Here is a 25,228-nt window from a genome sequence, read left to right on the forward strand (position 1 = left end):
AAATGTAGTTCATTGTATTTCAGTGATAAATGGCAATTGTTCAGACTTTTAAGGTTTTCATTTCCTTGCTAAGAAAACCTGATTTCCTTTAACTATCACATACAATGTTTGGATAAATTCCCCAGAAAGAGTGGTGATGTATTCTGTGCAAGCCTACAATACCCTGTGACATACATATTTTCTTATAGTAGATCATGTGTGGAACAGAGTATTGAAGAGATCTAGCCGGTAAATTTAAGTAATTACTGTATGGCAGCCTAAGAACACATTCCCATATTCGTATAGCAGAAATAATCGTGAATGGTTTTTTAAAAAGTGCTTCAGATGTAGCTGTGCTACTCCATTAAGCATGAACCTGTGAAGTGGTAGAGACAATAGTGCAGGAGGGATTTATTTCACTGTACATGGTGTAGTAAAAGATTAAAAAGGCCATTAACACTGCTGCCACAGTGCTCTCGAGTCCTGGGTTGGATGGCTACTTAGGGCACCTTGTGTGTTCTGTGCAGGTTTTCACAAGGTGCTATGGTTTCCTCCAAAGGCATGGTCAGTAAGTTAATTGAAGTGTCTATATCAGGGGTGTCCAATCCTGTACTTGAAGGTATAGTGTGTCTGCAGGTTTTGAGGGTCTCTTTAAAGAAGCAGCACCTGAACAGCTGGGGGAAGCTGCTCAATTTAATTCAGCCAGTAACCAGCTGGTTTAGCTCATTCAGAGTTGAGGTGGATGGAAAACCCACTGATGGACTGGTGTTCTGTCCAGTGTGTAGTTCTTAACTCTTACAAATTGTTTCTGGGCTAGGTATAATTCCAAGACAGGAAAAACCTGCTTTCTGATCATGAATAGATTATATGCAATAATTAAAAAAGTTTACACATTTCACTTCAACCTTTGGAAGTTTTCTCAACCACAGCAAACTATGTCCATGGAGACAAAATAACAAGGGAAGCAATACTTTAGAACAAAGTTATTTTTAATGCTTTTTTTTTTTGTCTGTGGTGGTCACATAGACGTCAAGCACTCAAGACACAGTAACACGCCAATGGACGCACGCTCACCTTGCTGCAAAGTGAACACATATGCTTCTGCCCAGGTAAACACACACAAAATACACACACTGTCACGCTAGAAGTGGAAAGTAATCTGCATCAATGAAGTGCGACGCTGCAAAACTGCATACATACAGAACGCGGACATTGGAACTCCTAACCATGAACTCCTGCCGGAGACTTTTCGGTTCTCCGCTGCTTCTCAAGAGAAAGTGACTAATTGCTTTCTCGCGGAAGGGCGGCAGAGAATTGTTGTTCATTCCCTTGAATTACATGTCACAGTGATCTTCAGAAGCTTCACAAATGCACTGATGTATGCCATGCAATGTGTATCATACTGTTACACTTTTAGCGTACACATATATACAGAGAAACGCAGACACACATACAGGCCTTGTTGTTTGCATACACACACATATGTACATCCATTTGTTTTACAGACAGGTATATTTATAACTTCATATCGGCATTAGAAGTACCTACAGACTAACATGATGAGCTGACACGACGAGTCCGTTGGAGGAAGTGCTCCAATGTTGCCTGGCGGAACGCAGCTCATCAATCAACACCATCATTATAAATGTTTCTTTTAGCTTGTACTTGCGATATACTATTTTGCTGTTATCAACATTCTTATATCATCATCCCCATCATAGCTGTATGCTTGCTCTTTTTTTAAAGTCCTTATAAAATCACTTATATTTTGGGTAGATGTATGAATACAAAAGAAAAGGCACTGCCATTTGTTATTCTAAATATATGACTTCGCAGCCTCGTGCATGCATTTGTTTAATATAAATTATTTTTTTGTTTTTCTTTTTTTCTTTAAACATAGGATACTCTCTTCAAATATAGATGTAAGCCTGCAGTCAATACAGGACATGGGCTCTTAGGAAGAAAATGCACACAGTAAAGCGGTATTTTACAGTCTGGATGCTCAATTTACAACATAAGCATCATCATTCCAGTAAGATCTATGCTCTACACTGTAATGATCAGTAAAAAAAACCAACAACAACAAAATCACCATTCTTTTCATTTATGCTAAATAAAAGTCTGGAATATCACTGTAAAGATTGCTGTAAATACCACAGTTTTACAGAGCCTCTTATTCCTGGGAGCCCTCTGTGTGTAAAATAAGCAAACCATAATGAACGTACAAGACAGCTGCAAAGTGAATACAGTCTTCAAAGGCAAAACACACACCCAACTGCTAGTCTCTGTCATGCACTGTGGACCCTGGGGGGGTGGGGGGGGTGGGCAGGCTGGTTTCAGCTGTATTCGTCCTCTGCATTTGCTTTGGCATCAGTTGAAGGGGTGGGTGGTTTGGCTTAGGGGACTGTCAATACATAATACACACCCCCCTCTCCCTTCCAGTCTTCAGGCAGGGTACTGATAGTGTATGGAGTCTATGCTCATATCCCCATGGCTTTCCCATGTCCACTATGGGGTGATAATTATTTTTAGGTTTAAAGGACGTAAATTATGGTTTAATCTGACAATAACAAATAGTGTATGAGACACAAGGTCCTAATCTCCTTTATTTGCCTTTTCATCAAGATTCCCTCTTATAAAGCAATCACAGTCAGTTCTGCTTCTCTATAAACTGCTGTTCATTACACAGCAAGAGAACAAAGATGTCTGGTTCATGGGTCTAACAGATGGGTCAAATCTTTTTTTAATACCACATTTTAGCATGTTTTTAACAGAACTCCAGTGCATGGTTTTCTTTATTCTATATATATCCCTCTATTTTAAATGTACATTCTTTTATTATGTGGCCTTAGGAGGGAGATGAACCCATCCGACTACCTTAAACTTAACTTGCTACACAAAATATAAATGTGATGCGTCTATTGTCCATAGTTGTGAATCCCGTCACCCTTTACAGTACTGATGAGTTTGGAGGTGAAACCATTTACAGAAAGAAGCATTCTGGGCTTTGTATTGCCAGGGGATTAACATTTAGATATCAAAAGGTAACACAAAAACCTACAGGAAAAACCAAAGTCTCTTCCATACTATAAATTGACATAAGCGATTACATTAAAAAAATTAACTATGTTAATATTTGAGATGTACTTATGGTCACCAGCCATAGCAAGATAATACATACGGTATCTTAAATAATACATTTAATGAATATAATAATCACCTCTGCAACAGTAATTGGGAAAAAAAAAGAATAAATAATTTGAATCTGCAAATATTTTTCTTTCTAATTTATTAATATGGTAACAACATTAAGTAGCTGTAATTACAATCTTACTTTGTCTAAAGAGGACATGTAACTATTGTGCAATTAATGCCACTTAATGTTTACCAGCTACTCCAACAGAACTGCTGACAAAGCAACATGCTCTATAAAATTTGCATCACCATGCATTCAGACACTAAACACTATTTTGTAGAAAAAGCTTCTCAAAATTGTATATGAGGGCTGAACTGCTGCGATTTCTCAAAGAATCCATAAGATCCGACCATGCAAAAAACACAGCTTTCTTTCTAAACCTGTATGGCTTTCATGTAGTGTTACACTTCTAACATTTCTGCCACACTAGAATGCACATTTGATCATTCTTAAGGCATGGAAAAACAGAGCAGTTACTCTGCTGAAATATCCTTGCATACAAATGTAACTGTTAAAGACCACATTATATGGCATGAATATTACCCCTTTCACACACTTCACCTCGGCTCCTGCTGCTACTGCTGTCACTGAGACCCATCAATAACTGCTGTACAGTACATCTGGCACTGTGCCTTGGCTGGCACCGAAGCCCACTGGGTAAAGCTGCTTCTTTCCAAAGACATCTCAGGTCTCACCAAAGACAGAATGTTCTAACTCGTGCTAGAACACCAGGGGTACAGCATAGCTGCTTGAAAACAATACAAGTGTTCTATCTCCCTTAGGAGTTTAATTTGCTTGTTCTGTGTGTGACGGTAACAGACTGAAAAAAGGATCACTTATGGAACCACTTTGGCAGGTTAGTGAAGGTCCACGCTGCACAGGGGACAGAGTGAGCACATTGCTAGTTAGACCAACATAATGTGAACAGAGGTGCACAGCACATATCATGAACATGACATTAAAAGTCTGAGTCTCCCTGCCTCTGCTCAACAGTGACTGATGCAGATATGTGATGAAAACCTCTGTTTCAAAAGAATGACATTCATGCACTACACTGAGTGACTGAGCACTTTGCATCAGAAAGAAAATGAAAACCACAGGTCTGCACTTTGAGAGAAAAACCTACCATATAAAAGTGCTTTCTGAAGCGGTTTCACAACAGCAAGGTGCAACTAATTCAATCATTTAAAAAATAAATATTTGTTCATCGAAGGCTGCACTTTTATATGGGGTTTTCATACCCTTACTTTAAACTCACGTTGTATTAGTAGATCTTGATAATGAATAGGATTTGCCAAAACCCATTTAAATAGAGCTTTTCAATGAAAAAAGTGACCTTCAGAATAGAAATGCGCAACTCCATAGCCTGAAAAAAACTGCCTCTCTAGACATCTACTGTAAGTTACTCCCTAATTCAGCTTTGTAATAAAGGTACACAACTGAAAAGGCTTTTACAAGATCAAAGACCGCTATATTTCATTAAACTGCCAACTCCATCAATTAAGACAACAATTGAAATTATAAAAAAAGCAGAACAGATCTAAGACTAACAATCAGGTTTGTTTACAAGGAACATGAATAAAGAATTTAAAAAAAATGTGCAACTGCACTGTACTGTATTTGGCCACCAGGTGGAACTAAAAACTAAACAAAAGAATAAATAGAAAAAATAAAAACCTTTAAGGTCTGGGAGTTTAGCTAAACTATGCAAATGGTTTCGAAATCCCTTCTCAGGATAGGTGCCTTTAATATCTTTCCTGTACATTTTCCAGTTTTCTTCCTCAGTATCATATATTCCCAGTTCTCAGCGTAGATTTACTCATTTTTAATGTCCGCTACAGGCCGGCTTTCACTATTCAACAGTAAAAAGCTGAAAAGTAAAATCCTTACTAAACAATATTTCAGACCTACTCTGACTTTTCATTAACTCAGTATCTCTGCTTCCTAAGGCAAACACTGTTTCATCACTGCCTTCTCATCTACTTCCAGCCTCCTGCCAGTCATGTCTCTTCGGATTCTACAAGCCTGCACTTCAAACTATGCGTTCTATCGCCTCACAAGCATCACATGACCCCAATATATTGTCACTAGACGTACAGCACCTTCTTCTCCTCAACAATCCCTGTATTGTTTTAAATGTTCATGACTCCTTAGCTCCAGGCTCAATTAAAAAAACACACGAAATAGTTAGAAATAATGCAATGACTTTCTTTCGTGGCTCTGTCGCCTTCTTCCAGACAAGTCTGCGCTTTAGTTCCAATCTCCCCTCAAATCAGATATCATCTTCAATGGCTCAGACCAAGACTCCATGCTTCATAAAGATACCAGTCTCTGACTCTGTCCAGATTGTACTTGCTTTTCTTCATAGAAGAAAAGGTAGCTGCACTTGCCCAGTTTCGCTCAGTTTGCAGCGTTCAGTTCTGGGTCAGGCTCTGTTGTGTCTTTTCAAAGATAGAGAGATAGAAAGACAGCTTCCCTGTCAAGCTGGAGATGGTAAACACGAAGACGAAATAAAGGATGAAAGCTATTACTCCACAGCAGTGCCAATCTGGATTATACACTAGTAAGTGCAGAACATTTCACTTCATTGAAAATACTGTGTGAAAACTAAAGACTGTGATGTTAACTAACCACAACAATGGTGTGCTCTGCCAACTGCCAACAAAGTGTAACTGGGCTGACAATTGGAAACGCACCTTCTTGTAGCACACTGTATCACCCCAACCGCATCAAACCCAACACAAAATTCCTGATGAATCCTACAGAGCTAGAGTACCCTCTGCTTTTTATAAAAGTATACTGTTATCTTGCCTCCTTCCGTCATCCTCTCTCCCACTTGACAAAAATCCACTTCCTTCAAATCACCTGCTCCGTCCCTCATCCTACAACACTCTGCCCTTTCCAGAGGACACCGTATTCCTGAATCCATACATCCCGAGACCAAGAGCAAAACAAACAGTATTTCCTAGTCTTTTTTCAGCTCAGCTTTTCTGCTGGTTGGATCAAAAAAAAAAGAAAGGATGATAACTACTATATGAAAAATAAAACTATGAGCATTTACAATGACATTGCTTTAAAAAAAGGAATAACATTCATACCTGAACTTTTATATATGTTTCGGTACCCTTAATAGTAGCATTTTATGTAAACAATACTTATATGTGTATACATCTGCTTTTTTCCCCATCTTCTATACAAAGCAAAGTTTCTCCCAGTTTTTCCTCTCTCATTTGTTTGGACAAGGCGATGATCCTTGTGACAGGACTGGCATCGTAAGGATCGCTGTCTCCCAGTGTAGGCCTTTTTGTTGGTTGGATGGATTCACTGCTGCCTCAACTACAGTCACACCTGCTTTGTGGTAACTGTCGTAGGTCTACCAAATTCAGATCGTCTGATTTCGTCGGTAGCATCCACAGAGACCTCGAAGTTGCTCTCGTCAGAAGAGACTTTTTGTTCTTTGTTTTACTGCAAGGACCATTTTTCCAAAAAGCCAAGTACTTGTAAACATGCCATTTTTGTTCACAAAAAGTTGCCAACTGTTAACAGCAATGGAAAATACACTAATGGAAAGCCTTCTGTGAAATGGCGGATGGCGGTTTTTGGATAACCCAGTGCCCCTGGTGGCAGCCGGGAAGGCAGGTGAGCAGGTGGGTGACCCCTCTTGACCTCAGGGTGACCTCTGCTGTGACCTCTGGCCAGCTCTGTCTCCCTGGGTCTCATAGCTGCAGCCTCAGATGGTTGATGTCCGATCCATACCATCTGCCAACAAATATAAACAAAAATGATATCAAAGCCCATTTCTGAATTTCAAAGAATGTTCCCATTAAAAAGCCATTATTTCTCACATAGGAGAAATGCGTTTTCTACCAAAAATCTGAAATCCTTTTGTTAAGATCTTGAAATTTTGAATGTGCTGGAGCTCACTTTTTCTGATGCTATTCGATGGTAAATCAACTTTGTTAGAAAAGAATTTAAAAATTGTTACTGAGACAGCTCCAGGAAGAAAACTTAATGTTTTGCTGGTCTTCCTGCCATTAGATCAGCACAGGGGTGTACTCCTGGCAGACCTCATGCTCTTACACTTAACTTTTCAGCTTTTCTATTCTAACTTCTACAATTACATTAGTTCAGATAAATTAAATAATTCAGATATTCAATATAAACTTTGCAAAGTGAATCGAGGTTTCTCTAATCTGTTCATTCCGTTTTTTGCCTTAACAGATGGCTGTCCTGGGTGTGCCAATTTTCTCTGACCAAACGGAGGAGGCTCAGGAAAAACCAGACCTGTAAACCAGATAAAGTAACAGATGTCTTAGTAAACCGAGTCAGTTTGCCTGCTTTCTTTCAAAAGAAGGTGTGTATCAGGGTACTGAAGAATATCTGAAAATAACTCTGGAGCTTGTTACAGCCGCCGGAAGAGCAATATTCAAATATCCTGCGTGCTTATTCCACACTTAGGTCTGGGCTGGACCTGAAAACCATGTAAATACCTTGGTCTTCATGAATCTGATTGGTTCATCATGTTCAGGTCCCTCTGACAATCACATCACTATGTTGTGAGCAATCTTCCTGTTCGACTAAACTTGTAAAGTCTGGAGTACAAGGCAGTGAGTGAGGATTCAGTGTTTTTATCCCGTTGAGATAAAGACCAGTTTCAAGATCAACTGCTGGATCATCTGGGTGCTTAAGTCTTCTGCCGTTACAGCAATCTGTGAGCTCTCTCCCACCATCACTGGTTTTTACAAGCTGCTACTGCTGAACCATCGAATGTTCCAGCAGAATGCTCATCTTCTCCAGGTCAGGAGAATCAAACTCCTTCAGTTTCTTAGTTAAGTACAGAGCAGCAGCAGAATTCTTTTGCTACATCCATGCCATCTTGGATTGATCACAGAAACAAACAAAACCAAGTAAGAACAGGGTGGCTAACACAATAAATATTACCATATGCCACGACAGAAAAAGACCACAGTACAGCACATGCTAAATTGATGCACAATTTATTTCTCACACACATTTGCCAAACGTTCACCGGCATGTAATTCAAGCAGAAAAATGGGCAACAGTTACTTTACAAGCGATTTGGTCAAAGGGACAGGAGGCAGATATTCCATAGTGAAGAAATTTAAGTAAAATATGTAACTCCTATAGATTTAAAAAATCTATTGTCGTATATAGAATGTAAAACAAAAAGGAATGGTCTAAAAATCAACCTTAGGGGAACCTGCAGACATTTACCAATAATCAGACCCTTTCAGTCCCCCCCATGCTACCCACCCCCTTCCAAAAAAAAATAAAAGGGTGAATATTTTTTAAAGGCTGCAATGGAAAAGTCAGAGAGAGCAGGCCACGCTTCCTGTGTGGAGCTGGCCTGGGGGGAGTAACTGGGGATGGCAGCTTGTACACCCGTGGCACACAAACACTGCCCAGTTTGTTTGAATCAGCCAGCGGCAAGACACATGGGCTTGCCGAGCCGCATTCCTGAGCGCGCCGCAGCCTGGCCTTGCCCACAGCCGCCCTGCTCTGCCTGCTCACTCACTGCTCTCACAAAGCCCTGCTTGTCAGGCCGCTGGGCACAGAACTAAGGATCACTGTCTGCTCCACTCCAGGCCAGAAACGGGCCTTTATTGAACGGAACAGGAAAATGAACAGTGAAGCTGTTGCCTGCTGCCTTTTTTTTGTTTAAAAATACAGTTTAATCACAACACAAGAGTAAACAAATGGGCTAAAAATAATAGGATTTTTCTTTCCTTAACAATTTTGAAAATGAGGAATATTACTTTTAGCAGCTGTGGTGTGATTTAGGATTAATAAGGATGGAATCCAAAGTATTCTAAAATGGTATATTGTACTAACCTATAAGTATTGGACAAAAAATGGAGACAGCTGGTTAAATGAGGGAAGCCAACTATACCAAAAGCAAGGGCTTTCACAGAGGTATGGCTCATGTATTAAGAAAATAACACCCCTTCGTGCCTGCACAGGCCTAGAAATAAGGCTAGCAAGGGAGCTAGATTGTTAGGGTGTGTTTGACAGGAAATTCAGTGACCAAGACAGCTCAATTTGCTAATGTTTGACAAGCAATAGTGTCAGTATGGAACTATGAGTGAAAGACATCAGTAGCAAAGGGCAACAGCAGGCAGAAATGCACACTCCAGGATGGTGAGATCTGTGCATTTATTCGGCAAGTAGCTATGACTGCTAAGAGCTTCAGAAAGAGGGATACCACAGTCAAGTTGCAGTGCAAAAACCACCCATTGTACCTCGCAAAGCACATTTGCAAATCCAATGTTGCAAAGAGCAAAGGCAATGGACTATAGAGCAGTACAGATATGATCAGAAGAATATTGGCTATGTGCTCCACAAACAGAAAAGGGCACGCCTTTCTACTTTTTTTTCTACTGTCCATAGATTTTTATTGTTCTGAATGGCACCATTTCCAAAAACCACAGAAAAAAAATCTATTAGCATTAAGAACCATTAGCATTATTTCAGTTAAACTTTCAAACATTGCCCCCATGTGGCAATATGTGTTATTGCAGTTGCAGTTGATTTTGATCATGAAGATGTAATTAATTAAAACACCTCTTCTTTTTACATAAAAATGTCCATCTTAGCCATGACGACTATTTTTGCATTAAACATATTCTTGCAAGGAATTCTAAGTGACTTGTCCAGTAAAAACACTTAATCTGAATGCAGGTCAGACTATCTAGTTCCAGAATTGCTGGATGAAATCACCATCTGATTATAAAATGTGTTTTTCTAAGCATTACCGGAGAGAAACATCACTCCTCAATTAGTGATGGATATACTGCAAGGGACTGTGCACATAACTCATCAGTGGGTGTCTTACATGACAGCACACCCAATTTCTCTACTGTAAGAAGAAGCCAAGCTCATTACCAATTTTAAATTCCAAATTCAGACATGAGGGGGCAAAACTGAAAAACAAAACTGTCAATTAAAGACCACAAGTATATCACACAACATGATAACTGAAACCGTGAATCATGATAATTGAATCTGATTTGTAACCAAAATCCTGTCTGACGTATGCATTAAAACCTCATTCAGATTTCTGAACATAGGACCTGTCCCTACATCTACTACAAACTGACTACTGCAGTTTGCTATAGAAATCCAAAATGTGGTGAACAGCTAAATCTCACTTCAGTTTTGGTTTTAGCCCATTCGATAATGTTCTTGAGGTTTCTTTCTGCATATTAAATGCTCCAAGGCAGTGCACAGGCAATAACAGAAATCAACGACTGCTTCTATTATCAGAAACCCAGGAATAAATAGAAGTATATGAAAAATGCACAAGATGAACAAATGTCAGTTCCCCCCCCTCCCCTCCGAAAAAAGCAGAAAGGACCAATGTATCATTGACTTCAAGACATCTCTTCCCATGAGCTGTTAAGCAAACAAAGCAAGATGTGTGATGTAAGAATGAATGCAATAGAAACGGCTCCTCACCTCCCAGAGCATGCTCCGTCATACTCAGGCACAGGGATTCTAGACGGTTGTTGATATCTGGCTCTGTCACTGGCACCTGGAACTCTGCAAACCCAAACCAAGTCATCATTACATGAGTAACACTATTAAAGTGCTGTACACTACAACAGTTGCCAGAAGAAACAAAGCAACAGGCAATTTACACATTCTGACATTTGCAGATGCCAGCTCTCCAGAAAGGTCAGCAAGTAAAATGAATATCAAAAAGAGCGCACACCTCACTTCACATCTAAAATAACCGTGTAGTCTCTGTAATACTGAGTTTCATTAGAAAAGGCCTTGACGGACATAAATCCAACCTGTGTTAATACTTTTAAAATACACAATTGATGTTTAATTGCACTTTTACTGATATATATATTCATGTGCCGTTCTATTTTTATTTCCTACTTATTCTCCATTTTTTCTAATCACAAATCTGGGTTAAGGTCAAGAAGATGGAGAGAAACAGCTGTCAAAAGAACAAATGAACAACGTCAACCCTACTCGTACATTTAAGGCAATTCAACCAGCTGGGAGGGACTGAGCTTAATCTGTTACAAACGTGCAGAGTTAACAAATAATCTCAATGCCAGCACCTTCACAGCATTTCAAACACTCCAAAGATGGACGGCTCCACGGTGGTACAAACACTTTAGTCCATGTGAGCCACTATCAAAGTACAAAAGACTGGTTGGGTATACAAACAATACCTCATTAAAAACAGGAGATTGTCTTTCTAAGGCAGTTATTTGCCCCTTGAAACCCACCCTCATCACTTCACTAGGATGGCCATAAGCGGTCTTGACTTTAGCTGAGTCAACACAGACTGGGCTTTGAAAATCCCTTGTGGGGAGGGAGAGCTGAGTTAGTCACTCGCTAGCTGGAGAGAACAGTCAACCTGCTATTTTTAGGCACCAAATCCTTCCAGTGATGTCTGTGCTTTAATCAATCCATTAATCTGACTAGCGTCAGAGGGGAGGAGAGGAGAAAGAAGTCTGGGCTTGGCTATGGAATTGCATTTTCTGGCTGGGGGCCAGGACAGCCCCCTGACTGCGCGAGCTGTGTGTGCCTATCCAGCGCTGTCCATAGAGGGAGAGAAAGCAAGAGCACCACAGCTACAGCGCCCAGCACAAAGATGCTTATTGTGACCGGCATGTATTCTCCTGCGCTCCCTCACCCTGCTGGGCACCCTTCCTTTCTTATAGTGGCTTTCCTCACTCCTTGCTGATGTTGGGGTTTAGGTTATAGCAGAGGAAGCCCCGTCAACTCGGAAGAATTCATCTTTGCCGAGCGCGGAGAAAGCACTAAGGATGGCACAGGACGGGCACGACAGCACCTCATTACCCAAAGCGTTTTTTGGCAACACCTTCCCGATACGCGGACCAAATTGAGCACTCGCAAGCCATTTTACAGCAAGGACGAACCGGACTGGTATGTAATGGCCAAAGTGTTATCAGCTGCCTCTGTCCATGACTCCTCTATGGCACCACTGCAGACTGCACCTGCATCGGCTCTTACCTGCCTGCTGGAACATGACCATGGTATGTGGCGTGGTGTGGACAGGCAGTGAGCGCGTTCTCTGGACGGAGCTGTGAGTCCTGCTGGGCATACTATTACTGCCCCCAGGGTTGGCAAACCACAGGCCCTAGAGGGATCAAACAAACTCCTGGTCAGGGGCAGTTCCCCTTCAACAATCCCACCACCACTGACAAAACTTGATTTCAACAAAATCTTTTTTAATGAGTCACTGACTTCCATTGTCAGCTTTTAAAAAGTCCTATGAATTGTGGAACCCCCAAATTAAGCTATCTGAAGGACACTAAAATACGAGAATGAGTGACAGTTTATGTAGCACAGGATTTTCAAAGGACATCACTAGCGACTCCCTGTAATGGAAACAAATTACAGACCCTTCACACTTTAATCAATGATGCACTGCACTGAAAACTGCCCACTGTACACATACCTCTCACTCCTCCTCTCCTGATCCCTCCCTGTCCCTCTCTCCCCCTTTCCCGGCCCTTCTGTACACTGGGTGAGGAAAAACAGGAAATGCCTGTGCACTGTTCTCACCGACTTTTGACTGGCTCGCTCTCTCCCTCTCCTCCCCTCCCTTACTCGCGCATTCCCCTCCCTGTCCTGCTCTCACCTCCCTCTCCCATTCCCCTCTTTCATCCACCACTATTTCCTTCATTTCTCCCGCAGTGTGGCTATTTTTTACCCCCCCTTGCACATTCTTATTAATATTAAATTGTTAAACGGTTAACAAACATGTGCGCCTGCCTGAGTATCTTAAGAAGCTCTTCTGCCAACTCACTGTGATGCAGATGTGCTGGAATGTGGAATAAAACAATGCCTTAACAAGCAGACAGGGCTTTCAAAATTTGAATGGAATGTTTTTACAAAAAAAAATACAAAAGCCTTTAAAAAATGTCTGAAGTAGGTTCCAGTTTTGTTTTTTTAATGGCTCGGTAACAATGAGCAACTGGTCCTAATCTAAAATGATTCCCATTTAACAAAGTTTATCACAGAAAGAGCTCAGAGGTACCAAATTCACTGACAGATGGAAGAAGTGTCACGCCTTGCTACTGACCAATTGCTGTAGGTTTTTAAAAAACTGTCTAAAAGATCATGTCACATTTAAGCCTATTTTACCAAGTTACCCTTATTCTGAAATCAAGTAAATAATGTGAATTTTTAAACTTCATTCTGAAGAAGAAAATGAACAAATTGATGTTCAAGATACCATCTCCAAGTGAGAGAAATGTTGCTTGAAAATCATACAGAACAAGTGTCACAGTCTGATAAACTGGGTCATACCTGAGGAGTTTGCTGTGCCTTGTGTGACTGCTTGTGAAAGTTTATAGACTATAATAATAATTCTTCACACTCATATAGTGCTCTTCTGGACACTGCACTCAAAGCACTCTACAGCTAAAACCTCTTCCAGCAGAAACCTTAGTTTTTCCCAGGAGGTCTCCCATCCAGGTACTGACCAGGCCCACACCTGCTGAGCTTCAGTGGGCTGCCAGTTGTGGGCTGCAGGTTAACTATCGTGTGACAGGAGTCCGGAGGCTCGAGCTCACCTGTCGGCCCTGCTTCAGGCTGGTGGGCGTGCTGCTGGCGCTGCGCTGAGCGGCTCCCAGGATGCCCGTGGTGCCCAGCAACCCGAGTCTTGCTCCAGGCAGACTCCGGGATGGCATCTGGAACTGGCGCGGGTTCCTCCGAGACGACACCCCTCCCCCGACACAGCCCGCCGTCGGTAGAGAGTTGGACTGGCCAAAACCACGACTGAAAACAAGAGACGGGACCGTCACACGCCACCTGGATCAGAACACGCAAGGTCTGTGGTGGCCAGATGCAGCGGCACAAAACAGTGCAGCGTTTTAAAGCCCATAGATGATTAAATTAAAAATCTTATACATGTTGTAATATTCCTATGAACAGTGGTGCTGCACCTGAGGGAATCGCAGGGAAATTTACTCAGTGCTTTTAGCATGAAGGACATTAAAAAAATAACCAAACTAAAGCTGACTTCTGCTCATAAGGCACAGGTGTTGTGGCTAACAGCTGTGTACCTACTAGCAGTGAGGGGAATGAACATGCAAAGTGAAGGGCAACAGAGCAAAACGAGCACTGCATAAGGGCACAATTTCTCTAAAAGTTGATCAATGGAAGACTTAAAAAGAATTGGACATCTGAGTCCTTCGCAACTAATAGTTGCGTAGTAGAGACTTGCATCAATAGCTTGCAGTTTGGAAGTAATGGATAAATAGAGCAAAGAACAGCTTGGTTTAAAAATAAAGGTGTGATTGGCCACATTTACCCTCTCTGCTGCCGATATCCTGCCATGTCCAAGAGGGATTTCCTTGGGAACGAACGGAACAGCTTCTGCACCTGCTGTTTCCATGACAACAGGCGCTTCTTCTGCGTCTCTGTGAAAGCCTGAGGAGGGGGGAGAGAGGGAGAGACGTGCAGGTCGGCATTTGCATTTCAGTTTTGTTCTACAGGTCCTTCAGATAGGGAGAATGCAAGTCGCATCAGATATACTGAAAATGACGTGAGGCTTTACTCTTATTATAGGCTCATATCAAATTTTACAGAGGAGTCAAAACACATCTAAGAGAGGGTGACTTCTACGTGGGAAAGCTGCAAATTCCTCACCACAGCAGAGGCAGGCAGCTGAAGTAAAAATAAAAATGTCCAAAATGATCATATTAAATGATTAAGTTGTAGTAAGTATGGCTATAAATATTTAATTAAAGAGAAGTATATTTTCAAGGCTATAACATAAATGTAACAGGCCATACATTTAAAGGTCAATGAGCTGAATACGTACGTGATCTCTACAATACCAATGATGGTCGCACAAAACAGGCAAAGATTAAATTTGAGTGTTTAGAAGAATAATGACTAGGTACACTCTAGAGCACGAGAAGCAGACGTCAGATGCAAAATGTGTTTTCACCTCATGGATCAAACATTTGTCGATGAGCTGCAGGTAGGAGCTGATGTTCTCTTCGTCTGGTCTGGAGACGAGAAGCTGCGTGCAAACTGACGAGATAAAAAAAGGAAAAGCAGGCACCGTCAGTGTCCATCTTGAGCAAATAAGCACAGCGCCAGCAGACAGGTTCATCCCATGAAGACGCAAGGTCGCAGTTCAGTACCTTTGCCCATTACTCGAGTGAACTGTGCAGGGAGATCACCCTCGGCGATGACTGCGCCCCCCGATTCGGCCTCCCCCCCAGCCAGCTGAGAGGACGGGCAGCTCCCCTTCCCGTCAGAGCCCAGAAGGGGGCGCTGTCCCTGCTCCTCGCTGCTGCAGGCCTTGATGGGCGTGAGGATCATCTGGTGCAGCTCCTGCAGGGGCATACGCAGATTGCCCCCCTCCAGGACATCCTGGCACAGAGAAATACGGAGCACAGTCAAGGACGAGCCCCAGCACGCACTACACAGACGAGAAAGCAAGGGGGACCGATCTGCCCAATATGATCGGCATGAATAGCCATGTCAAATCATGGCCCGGCTTAAAAGACTTCAACAACACTGGCTATCCTGATTATGCTGCATCAGTAAAAAGCCTATAATTCACATATTCAAAGAAAGCTTTGTGATTTCACAAACGACTCTCTGTGCTGTCCTGTCTAGGACCATCATATGTTAAACCAAGATATGACAGTGTGTAGAAACATTGGCATTGGAAGGGAAGTGATGATATGAGTGGAGGCAAGATGGTCAATGACTGTCAGAGTAAGCTCTGTGCACTGACCTTCTCCAGAGATCGCAGCATATTCTGCCTCTCCTTCAGCTTCTGGATACTGATGACAATTTTGTGCCTTGCTCCTTTCGTGACGTTCTACAGGGCAGAGGAGATCATGAAAAGTTAGGTTTCATACAGATAGAGAAGAATAGGGTACGGAAGAGAACTTGGAAGATCTAGCCTTCATACATAAGTACGTACACAGCTGCTAAAATGCAAGTTAAATGGCTTCTCGACTGCTTTCCCCTCCCATCCCAGGTTTCAGTGTGGTTAAATCCTCTTGGTGTCAGTGTTGGTTGTGACAGGACAGGTGCCAGAATGTGTTTTTTAGAATATTTCAGCTCACAGAAACAGGAAGGACATTTTCTTACAGCACAGTTAAGTCTTTTCTCCACCAGATGCTTAATTTCTTAAAGAATATAAAGAGAAAAATGCATACAACTCATGCAATATGGATAATTTATGAAAATCTAGGGAATTTACTTTAATGCAATGAACATGTTTTTCCCAGAGGTAAGCTAGTAGAAGTGTAGTCCCACAACCACCTTTTAGTTCTTTAGGGCAGAGTTCCTTTCCCATCCTGCATGCACCACAATAAAATTGAAATTCAGTGCCCATTTCTTTCTCCTTGGGACCAGACAGCAAACTAATCCTAACTCCTGGCAGCATCAATGCCATGATCAAAACACCTGAGCCAGGCAGTCCCTGTTCTCTCCATTATTCATGCATCTGCTATGAAGGGGAGACTGGCACTTTTTGAACCAGAGAGACACTACTCAGCTAGGGACTCCACTACTAGGCATTTCTCACCTGGGACTCCAGCTGCTGCTCAGTGAGGGACATCATCTCTTCGTAGGTCATTGTGGAGAAGAGAGCTGCGTACTTGTGAAGACGAAGACTCTTCAACCAGGCTGGTACATCTGTAGAAAGACCGGCCCAATCCATTCATTATGTCCCGTTTCATACCTAACTGGAAATCTATACCTACACAATATTTTGCACTGTTTCTGCTTAGTTTTGTATTGGTCTTTGTAACAATGCTTTCCAAACAAAACCTTCCTTATGAAAAAGAACAAAAACTTATTTATAGTACTTTATACTTGGTTTGGGGTTGAAATCCAAAATGAAAAATGAAAGTGAGGACAGAAAATAAAACTTGAATATTTATAATCACATATGTTTTTTATCTTGAAACTTGAGGAGAAGAGTAATTATGTAAATCCTGCTCCTTGTAAAACACTGCAGATCAATATGCTGCATGTGTTTGGCCTTCGTTTAACCAATATGCAAGTGTTATTTAACCAGCAGCTGAGTGTATTTGCACGGAATTGAGACTGCTCTACAAATACTTGGCTAGACAGGTGCTGGTTAAACATCGGCAAAGACCTTGTCATTAATTACCGGTCTCTGTGTAACATTTCTTTTCCAGTTCAGTAATGAAAACCTCTGAAGATTCCATTTGAATGACGATACCAGCGTTTTTCAGGCTAACCTGTTAACCTAATTACTCTGATTCTTAGTATCCTGGAAAAAATCTATTTTGTAATAGAGAACCTGAACAATTAAGACTTTCCAGTGGGTGCCTGCTACCTACTAAATAATGCAGAAACATTTGTTTTCATTTGTAGCCCCCGAAGGAATAGTTCAAACCGGAATTTTTATGCTACATTTTATTGTGTTTTCCTGATGTGCCTTCAGCCATGAGCACACACTTTTGAACTGTTTCATTCAGACAGTGAAGGAGAAAAAAAATGCACTGTTAAATTTTCTTTGCTAAAATGCGAGTGCCAAGTGATGTGATATATGACAACTAAATATACTGTCTCATATTTCCACTTTTGTATTTAAAATACTCAAGGTTGTCATCTCATTACACCAAGGCACTTTCCTGCAATAGTAAGATGTGACATTTAACGAAGTAGACGCTGTCTGTAAAATGCAAAAATACATGAAAACAACACCGCAACCACTATTAATCCAACAGAGATCAGGGAGATGAAATAACTGATACTGCGATTGTGACTACACCAGCAGAGAGGGTACACATTGGGTGTCATAAAAAAGGAAAATAGTCTGTGTGATACATTAGATAATGAAGCTGAATAATCCATAATGCAAAAGAAAGAAATTTATCAAAAGAAAATTAATATAAGCATGATTACCTAAGATAATATGTAGCACCACCAAATCCATATATATCCTTGGTAAGCTAAACTGAACTTTTATTTGTTTAATTATAAAAAATGAAAGCATACTTTTGGTATATGTTGCATAAATTAAAATGCAAAGAATTTAAAGACTTTCAGTATTGGATGAAACAAAAACTGCCCAGAATAATACCATATATTGCTTCTTGCATGAAGTATGGATTTATTCACACTCTGCAAAATAAATGCTGTAACGTGAAATCCTCTCATGATTTTTGATTGTCAGGTAGTTTCACAAAGCCTCAGAAATGTCTGAAAGTCCACTGGATTACCACTAGCTTTAACAAAAAGCACAACACTCACTACCACATCATCATTGTCTGAAGATCTCCGATTAGCAATAAAGATAACTCTGGTGACAGCTGAAAGACACACCAGTCCTACTTTTGGTTGTGGTGTCCATCTCCAAGAGCTTCAGGGGTAAATGGGTGGTTGATACCCCAACAGGATGAGGAAATAAGGACATTGTAACCCAATGTGTGGCCAGAAAGGACTTGGGAGCCTAACACACAGCCAAGATAACAACTGAGAATGTTCAAACACATGCTGACATTCAATGGATTCAATGTCTCCATGACTACCTTCCAGGCTGATCACACAAAAACTGGGGTCTGTGGCAGAGGTCCATGATGACAAAGAGAACAAAGACAATTTCGCCAGACTACCACCAAAAATCAAATGGGATCGCACTATATAGTCAGATGAAACAGAAACTGAGTTTTTGGATGGTCTCAACCGTTTTCTAGTATCAATTCTAGAAAGGTGAAGCTTTTGTTGATAAAGAATGTCATCAGTTTAAAAACCGAAATCTCATTTATGACTGTTTTGTGTCCTCTGGTCCTAGTAGACTCCTGTAATTAGATTAGATTCTTAATCTAATAATTAACAAATTAACTGATTCTATTATGTCTCTCATATCAGGAAATCAAGTATATTAGGATACGTTATCTAAAAGCCTGGATCCTTTGCTAAGAAGCACAGGCTTGTTCGCAAATGGAGTTTTCAGCAGAACAATGACCAAAAGCACACCTCCAAATCTATTTCTAAACGCTTAAGGGAGCGCAAATATCAAAATTCTTGATCGGCCATCACTATATCCAGACCTTCATCTAATAAAAGGTTTGCGGTAAGAACTAAAGAAAGCGGTTCACAAGCAGACCGGAGGTGACCAACAATCACTACCTATCCAAAACTGTCAGCTATCCAAGACGATGAAGGGTCAACAAAATACCGATTGCTGTGGCGAGAATCATTTTGAACATTGCTTCTTTAGAACCATGTGCCATTATTTTAGACAGAATTGTTTCTTCAACCAGCAGGGACAGACTTTTTATTTTTTGCACCGACAGAAGATCATTTTCATTTTCCCCATACACCTCCAATCCTCCAACTAGGTCTGCGGTTTTCTGCTGAGAAAACCGGCTTTCCGTCTCCCTGCCTCTGCGCAGTGGAGAAGTGTGGAGCCAGACCGCGGTCTCCCTCGCTACCCTGTCTGTAGGGAGCCTGGCCCCGCCGTGCCAGCCGGGGCACCTGGGAGCTAGACTCACCCCTCATGCCGCTGCCCTCCTCGTGGAATGTGCTGCGGTGCGGCGTGGCGCTGAGGGCCGGTCCCTCCTCGAGGTGCTCGCTGCCCCCACTGCCCGAGGAGGCCACGCTACTCTGGGGGGAGAGGGGCGCGTGATCGGGGGCCGGGGCCCGCGTGCGCAGGTCCTCCTGGGACAGCCAGCCGTGGCCGAGGGGCTGGCTCGCGGGGACGCTCATCGGGGGCGTGAGGGACACCGAGCGCTTCAGGGGGCTGTGCTGCCCGGCAGACAGGACTGCAAGACACACAAAAATACCGCACAGCCGCGAGAACCGTGAGCCGGGGGACATGGAAGCGGACCTCATCCCGAGATGTATTCAACGCGCAAGTTGAACCGTCGGGTGGCACGATGCGCAGGCAAAGAAACAAAAGAGAGAAGGGGTTTAGCAACCTCTTGCTGGGCCTTTTACATTACAGCTGCAAAACAGGAAAGAAAAGGCGTGAGATGATTCGATTTGTGCTTCTGCTATTTCGCCCACACGTGCAGGTTATGTTTCTCTGTCTGGTTGCGAAACGTAAAAAAAAAAGGAGAAAAAAATGGAACAACGACCCAAACAAAAATAAGGGATGGTTCTATCATGTGCCAGCATTTTCTCACCCTGGTGTTCCTCATCCTCCTATATGAGGCAGTAACTCCTGGGGCTATGTATAGTTCTTCACCGCTAGTCTAAAAAAGGGGCCCAGCTAACATTACAAGTTCCAGTCCCTAAATATTAGCCATTTTCCCTAAATACAGACTCCTCCACAAAGGATACCTTACATGGGAAGAGTGAGGTTGGCATGTGTAGCCCTGCAGGCTCGACTTCGGACTGAGCCACGGAGACCTGAGCTCCACCTGTGGGCAGCACTCAATCACACTGAACAATCACCTTCCTTTCACCGCGACAGAACACCGCAAAGAAAAAAGGCAAAACAAAAAAAAATGGTTGTGAAAGACAAAATTAACAGCTGTGCAAAACATTTCAGCTGCAGCTCAATGCTGGATCAGAACCAGCTTTCTTCTACACCGATTAATAACACAATGAAATATGAAAATCCAAGTTGCTCCATAGTCACTTGAAAGACACAGTCTTTGATCCCGATATTTTTTTCCCTTCCCTTGATTTTCATGAGACTAATGTCTGATCAAGAGATGATCACAATCTTAAACAGTCTTTCCAACAACAGAATATAGGACAGAGCTACTAGAGGATCAAGTACCTTTTATCATTTAATCCTATAGAGTGGATCCTAGGGTCTGAAATTCTTTAGGAAGAGGCCTTTACAAGACCTGTTGCATTCTTACAGTCCCTCAGTTGTAAAATAAATGGCTGCTTAATGAAAAACATGTAACAGAGATCAGGATCAATGACAACGGAATTCAAACATTACCAATATGTTAATACTAATCTATTAGCAGAAATTTATTTTTCCTGTTAAGGGTAGCTTCAAATCAACTACAACGTGGATGGGACACCCATCCATCACAGGGTACAAACACAAGCTAAATTCAGTCAGCAGGTAAGTTGTGAGGAAACTGGAGCACCCAGAAAAATCTTGCATGGACACGGGGAACATGCAGATTCAGAAGGCTCCTCATTCAGAACTGAGCCCAGGACCCCAAAAGCGGTAGTGTAGAGCAACATTACTGTGCTACCCAGTATTAATAAATCTTTGTAAATCTTTAAAAGTAATGCTTTTCAGCCCACAGCATTGTGTCCCAGGGACGCAAGACAGATGAACTGTCTGGAAATGGGAAAACAGAAAACAAAGGGTTCAGAGTTCTAAGTGAAGCAGGAGAGATGTGGGCAGGCTGCAGTATAAAGCGTTCATTCTGTTACCAGACTTCCTTTGAGTTGGTACATCTCAGAGGAAGTCCTGAAGATGTCATTCTGGGAAACGATGAAAGAAAGAAAATGCTCTTTGTGGAGTTACAATGAAATGTGTTTTTTCTTTCCTTTCTGAGACAAGGATGGGGGGGGGGGGATTACAGGATATTTAACTCCCACCCTTTGTAAGATAACTAAAAAAATTAAAGACAAACTGAAGCATGAGCTTGTGCAGTGGAAAGGGTGACAGCTTTCAAGGTGGCATTATTTATAACTTCAGCTGTCTTCTTCAGTGGAATAAAGCCCTTTGCATTCTTTGCTGAAAATATCCATCCCTAACCACAGATATGTTCAAATGCCGAATATTTTTGTAGCTTCTCCTTAGGCACTTACAGCATCGTATTACCAATGGTACTTAAGTAACTGCTTCTGGTGAATTTTCATTTTGCAGCTTGTCTGAACTTTATTTCCGGAATTCTCCTTTAAAACGACACGGTCATGAACTACTGACCGCTCCTTTTCAGAAAGCATGCTGGAAGAGTTGCGCTATCGCGAAACGCAAATCGCAGGCGTTTGTCGGAGAGGAAAGGCCGGAGCGCCAGTCGGTACTCACTGGTGTTGGTCCCGCTGCTGGTGCCGACGGTGTTGATGGTCGAGGGGACGGAGGAGGAGGAGTAGAGCATGAGATGCCCGTTCTCACAGCCCTGCTGGTGGTGCCAGCCCACGCTGCCACCGCCGCCGCTGCCCAGGCTGGAGTCCCGGGGGCTCTGCCAGCCGTTCAGGCGGTCGTCCGAGCCGTAGCGCTGGTGGTGGGGGTAGAGGTGAGGGTGCTGGTGGTGGGGCGTGGGGGCGCGCTCCAGCGAGTCGCTGCCCCGGGCCGCCGCCCGCTCCTCCAGGTGATTGAGCCACAGAGCCAGGGCGGCCCGGTCCTCCAGGGAGGTGGCGGGGTGGATCAGCGCGTAGGACAGCAGCTGCCGGCTCTCCTCCAGGTGACGTCCGTGCTCGATGGTGTGGGCCAGGATCTTGGGCAGCAGGCGCATGTACTCGCCCTTGGCTTCAGCGTTCCCGGGCTTCAGCAGGGGCAAGTGGGTCAGCACCAGGGAAATGACCCGGTCCTTGGGCTCGCCTTGCCACTGGCTGATCGCGGCTGCAACACCAACAGAAAGAGTCAGTCAAGCAGGAGGAGGTCCCAGAGGTCCTCATTAAAGTCTAGGTGGTCCGGTTGTTAAGTTTCAAGACCCATTGTCGACTGAGGTCTCCAACTCACTATGGGCTAGGTTTAGCGAGTTATAACCTCCTGGTGTTCTGTTCTTCAGAGAAAACAATGATTCTGTCGTGAATGACTTCTTGTTCTGGATAAATAGCTAAAGATTATCATCATAGTGTCTCCTCTTAATTGGTTAGGAGAGGAGGAGACCCCCTGTCAGCTCTTCAGTGCTGGCAGTAAACATCACAACTGCTTCTCTGAAATGTTCTCCGACCCTATTAAGCTGAGCTGTGAAACATATTCTTGGCGATGCTAATTATTGAAAAAACCCATGACCTAAGCCCGGTTGCTCAAACGAGATACTCCTTGAATATAAAACCACCAATAAAAGCTTACAGCCACACAAGGCAAAGACGAAAAGGAAGGGACGAGTCATTGTCATATTTCTACTTTAGTTAAAATAGCAGCCTAGCAAAGCAGAAAGTCTATAGATATCCAGGGTCATGTCGTCTATTGTTGCCCATTTGACAGAGATGCATGCCACAGGAACACTCATTCCAGTTAGGTTCTGCAAGGGCTATAGATACAACAGGTCATGGCATCTGAATTGTCTCTGGATGGCCCTCACTAAAATAGAGAATTTGTAATGAGCAAGGATTACCATAAACTAAATGTATAAAAGTACACAAAAATCTTTTATTTCCACAGCTGACATAGATCCATTCATCCTAAACCTTGGATATCAGAAATATGTAAGAAATCTCAGAGCAGCCATTATAGGTTAGTGAATGTGTCAGCTTAATTTGTGTGTACCTACAAGTCAATACCATGGTTTAACTTAAATCTTAAATATTTAGCAGTTCATCTTGGCAGCAGAGCTGCACAGACCTCATCAGGGTACAGAGTGCTGCTTCGTGACAACTGAAAGGGCAAATAGAACAGGCGAGGAGGCAAAGCTAAAGGCTCCTTTTGTGCCATGTGGTCTAAGCCACAGACTCAACCCCGTGAGCTTTTCCAGAATCCCAGTTAGTCACTTCATCTCAAAATGAAACCTGCCGCATCACAAAAGTCCCTAGGGCTTGTTCTATTAAGATGCGATTTCAATATCCGCTTCGAACCATGTACTGCAAGTTACAACAAAGATTATCCATCAAGATCTGCTGTAAACTCACCAGCAGGCAGAAGAAATAAAATCCTGTACCTCCTAATTCTGAAACCAACAAAGCTCTTATAAACTTATGCGTAAAAACATTTTCAGGGACCAAAGAGATGCACTGTAGGGGACGTTTGTTGCCAGCAGAAAAACTGTCCTTTTATGTTTAACAAATTATCCTTGAATACCCATTTGGAGATGCTACTTTAAATGAAAGCTAATACATTTTCTGGGGCACCGGGTGACATGCGCTCATTCATGATGGTAATGAACATCACAAGGGACAGATATAATGTTGAGAAAAATGCAACACGAACAATAAAGCCATGTGCAGTAATTACAAGAACAGAGGTGTATTAGTCGGGACAGTAAGTAACCAAGGTGGCCCACGTCTCTTCTGCAGGCCCTGGGAGTCTGCAGGAATCCACTGTGACTGGTCATAACCACAATTTGTTTTTGTGCGCCATGTCAACCTGTCATGTAGTTATGTTCATTTGACATTCTAATATGCCACTTAGCTGAATCCCACTAGGTGGGTTACTTACAGGACTAGCTTTTTCGTGATATTTTATAGTTTTTACTCTGAGCTGCACATGAGTAATTACATCAAAAGAACAATTCAAAGAAATTAAGTACACAGAAGAACAGGTCCATGTCAGGTTGAACTAATTATCAAATAAAAGATGCGACAGTACCTTTCTCGTGCCGAGATAGGTCAGGGAAAAGTTGTGGCCCTGAGCTGCATGTCTTTTCTCTTTTAGAAAGAGCAAATGTCACCTAACTTGGACAGATAAGAGCAGGTACTTCTCGCATAATGGTGGTGTACTTCTGTTGGCCTTTTCTGGCACTTCCTTTTAGACTGCATGGTGAAAGTGCTCAGAGTTAGCTGGAACTGAACAGCTCCTGCACCGCCTAGTGGAGAACCTATTGTATGTAAATACTGAGTGCACTAAGTAGACGGAAGAAAGACTGCCATCTGTAATTCCACCATCACAGAGTCATTAGACTCAATTTCCAATTACAACATGATTTGATGATATGATCTTTGATTATATCAGGTGCTTTTTGGTCATTTGGGGGGGAAAAAAGTGGCTTGTAAATGCAAAGTAAGTTTCTGCAATGTAAGCCTGTTTTGAAGTTTGAATGCCATTTACCAAATAATGTCCCATTTTGTATACAACATGCACGGATGGGAAAGGGTAAAATCCAAGTCCTTCCTGTCATGTGGAAGATATCAAGCTATGTAATACACACACAGCAACAGAAGAGAAGACATGGCAATGTACCGACACCTCCTCAGTCTAAATCAGCACAAACCTAACATTCTGTCTTGTGACAA

At 42.4% G+C, this 25,228-nt stretch overlaps 1 protein-coding gene across 5 annotated transcripts in view; it reads right to left on the bottom strand.

Moving 5' to 3' along the window:
• Positions 1–950: 950 nt before the first annotated feature.
• The window catches only part of samd4a (sterile alpha motif domain containing 4A), a 44,174-nt gene continuing 19,896 nt past the window's right edge, over positions 951–25,228 (bottom strand). For 2 of the 5 annotated variants that reach the window (XM_088648312.1, XM_088648313.1), the window contains exons 3-13: positions 22,143–22,676; positions 19,687–19,956; positions 16,743–16,852; positions 15,942–16,028; positions 15,340–15,571; positions 15,141–15,226; positions 14,499–14,617; positions 13,759–13,963; positions 12,191–12,317; positions 10,652–10,735; positions 8,845–9,380 (exon numbers count right to left, since the gene is read on the bottom strand). In XM_088648312.1, coding sequence (XP_088504438.1) covers positions 9,289–9,380; positions 10,652–10,735; positions 12,191–12,317; positions 13,759–13,963; positions 14,499–14,617; positions 15,141–15,226; positions 15,340–15,571; positions 15,942–16,028; positions 16,743–16,852; positions 19,687–19,956; positions 22,143–22,676 — 1,946 coding nt within the window. In that variant the 3' untranslated portion in view covers positions 8,845–9,288. Of the gene's footprint in view, positions 6,935–8,844; positions 9,381–10,651; positions 10,736–12,190; positions 12,318–13,758; positions 13,964–14,498; positions 14,618–15,140; positions 15,227–15,339; positions 15,572–15,941; positions 16,029–16,742; positions 16,853–19,686; positions 19,957–22,142; positions 22,677–25,228 lie in introns of those variants that run through there. The other 3 variants (XM_088648314.1, XM_088648316.1, XM_088648315.1) reach the window with 3 other exon arrangements.

This window comes from Lepisosteus platostomus, chromosome 10, assembly GCF_059453375.1.
Source record: "Lepisosteus platostomus isolate fLepPlt1 chromosome 10, fLepPlt1.hap1, whole genome shotgun sequence".
Classification (NCBI taxonomy): Eukaryota; Metazoa; Chordata; class Actinopteri; order Semionotiformes; family Lepisosteidae; genus Lepisosteus; species Lepisosteus platostomus.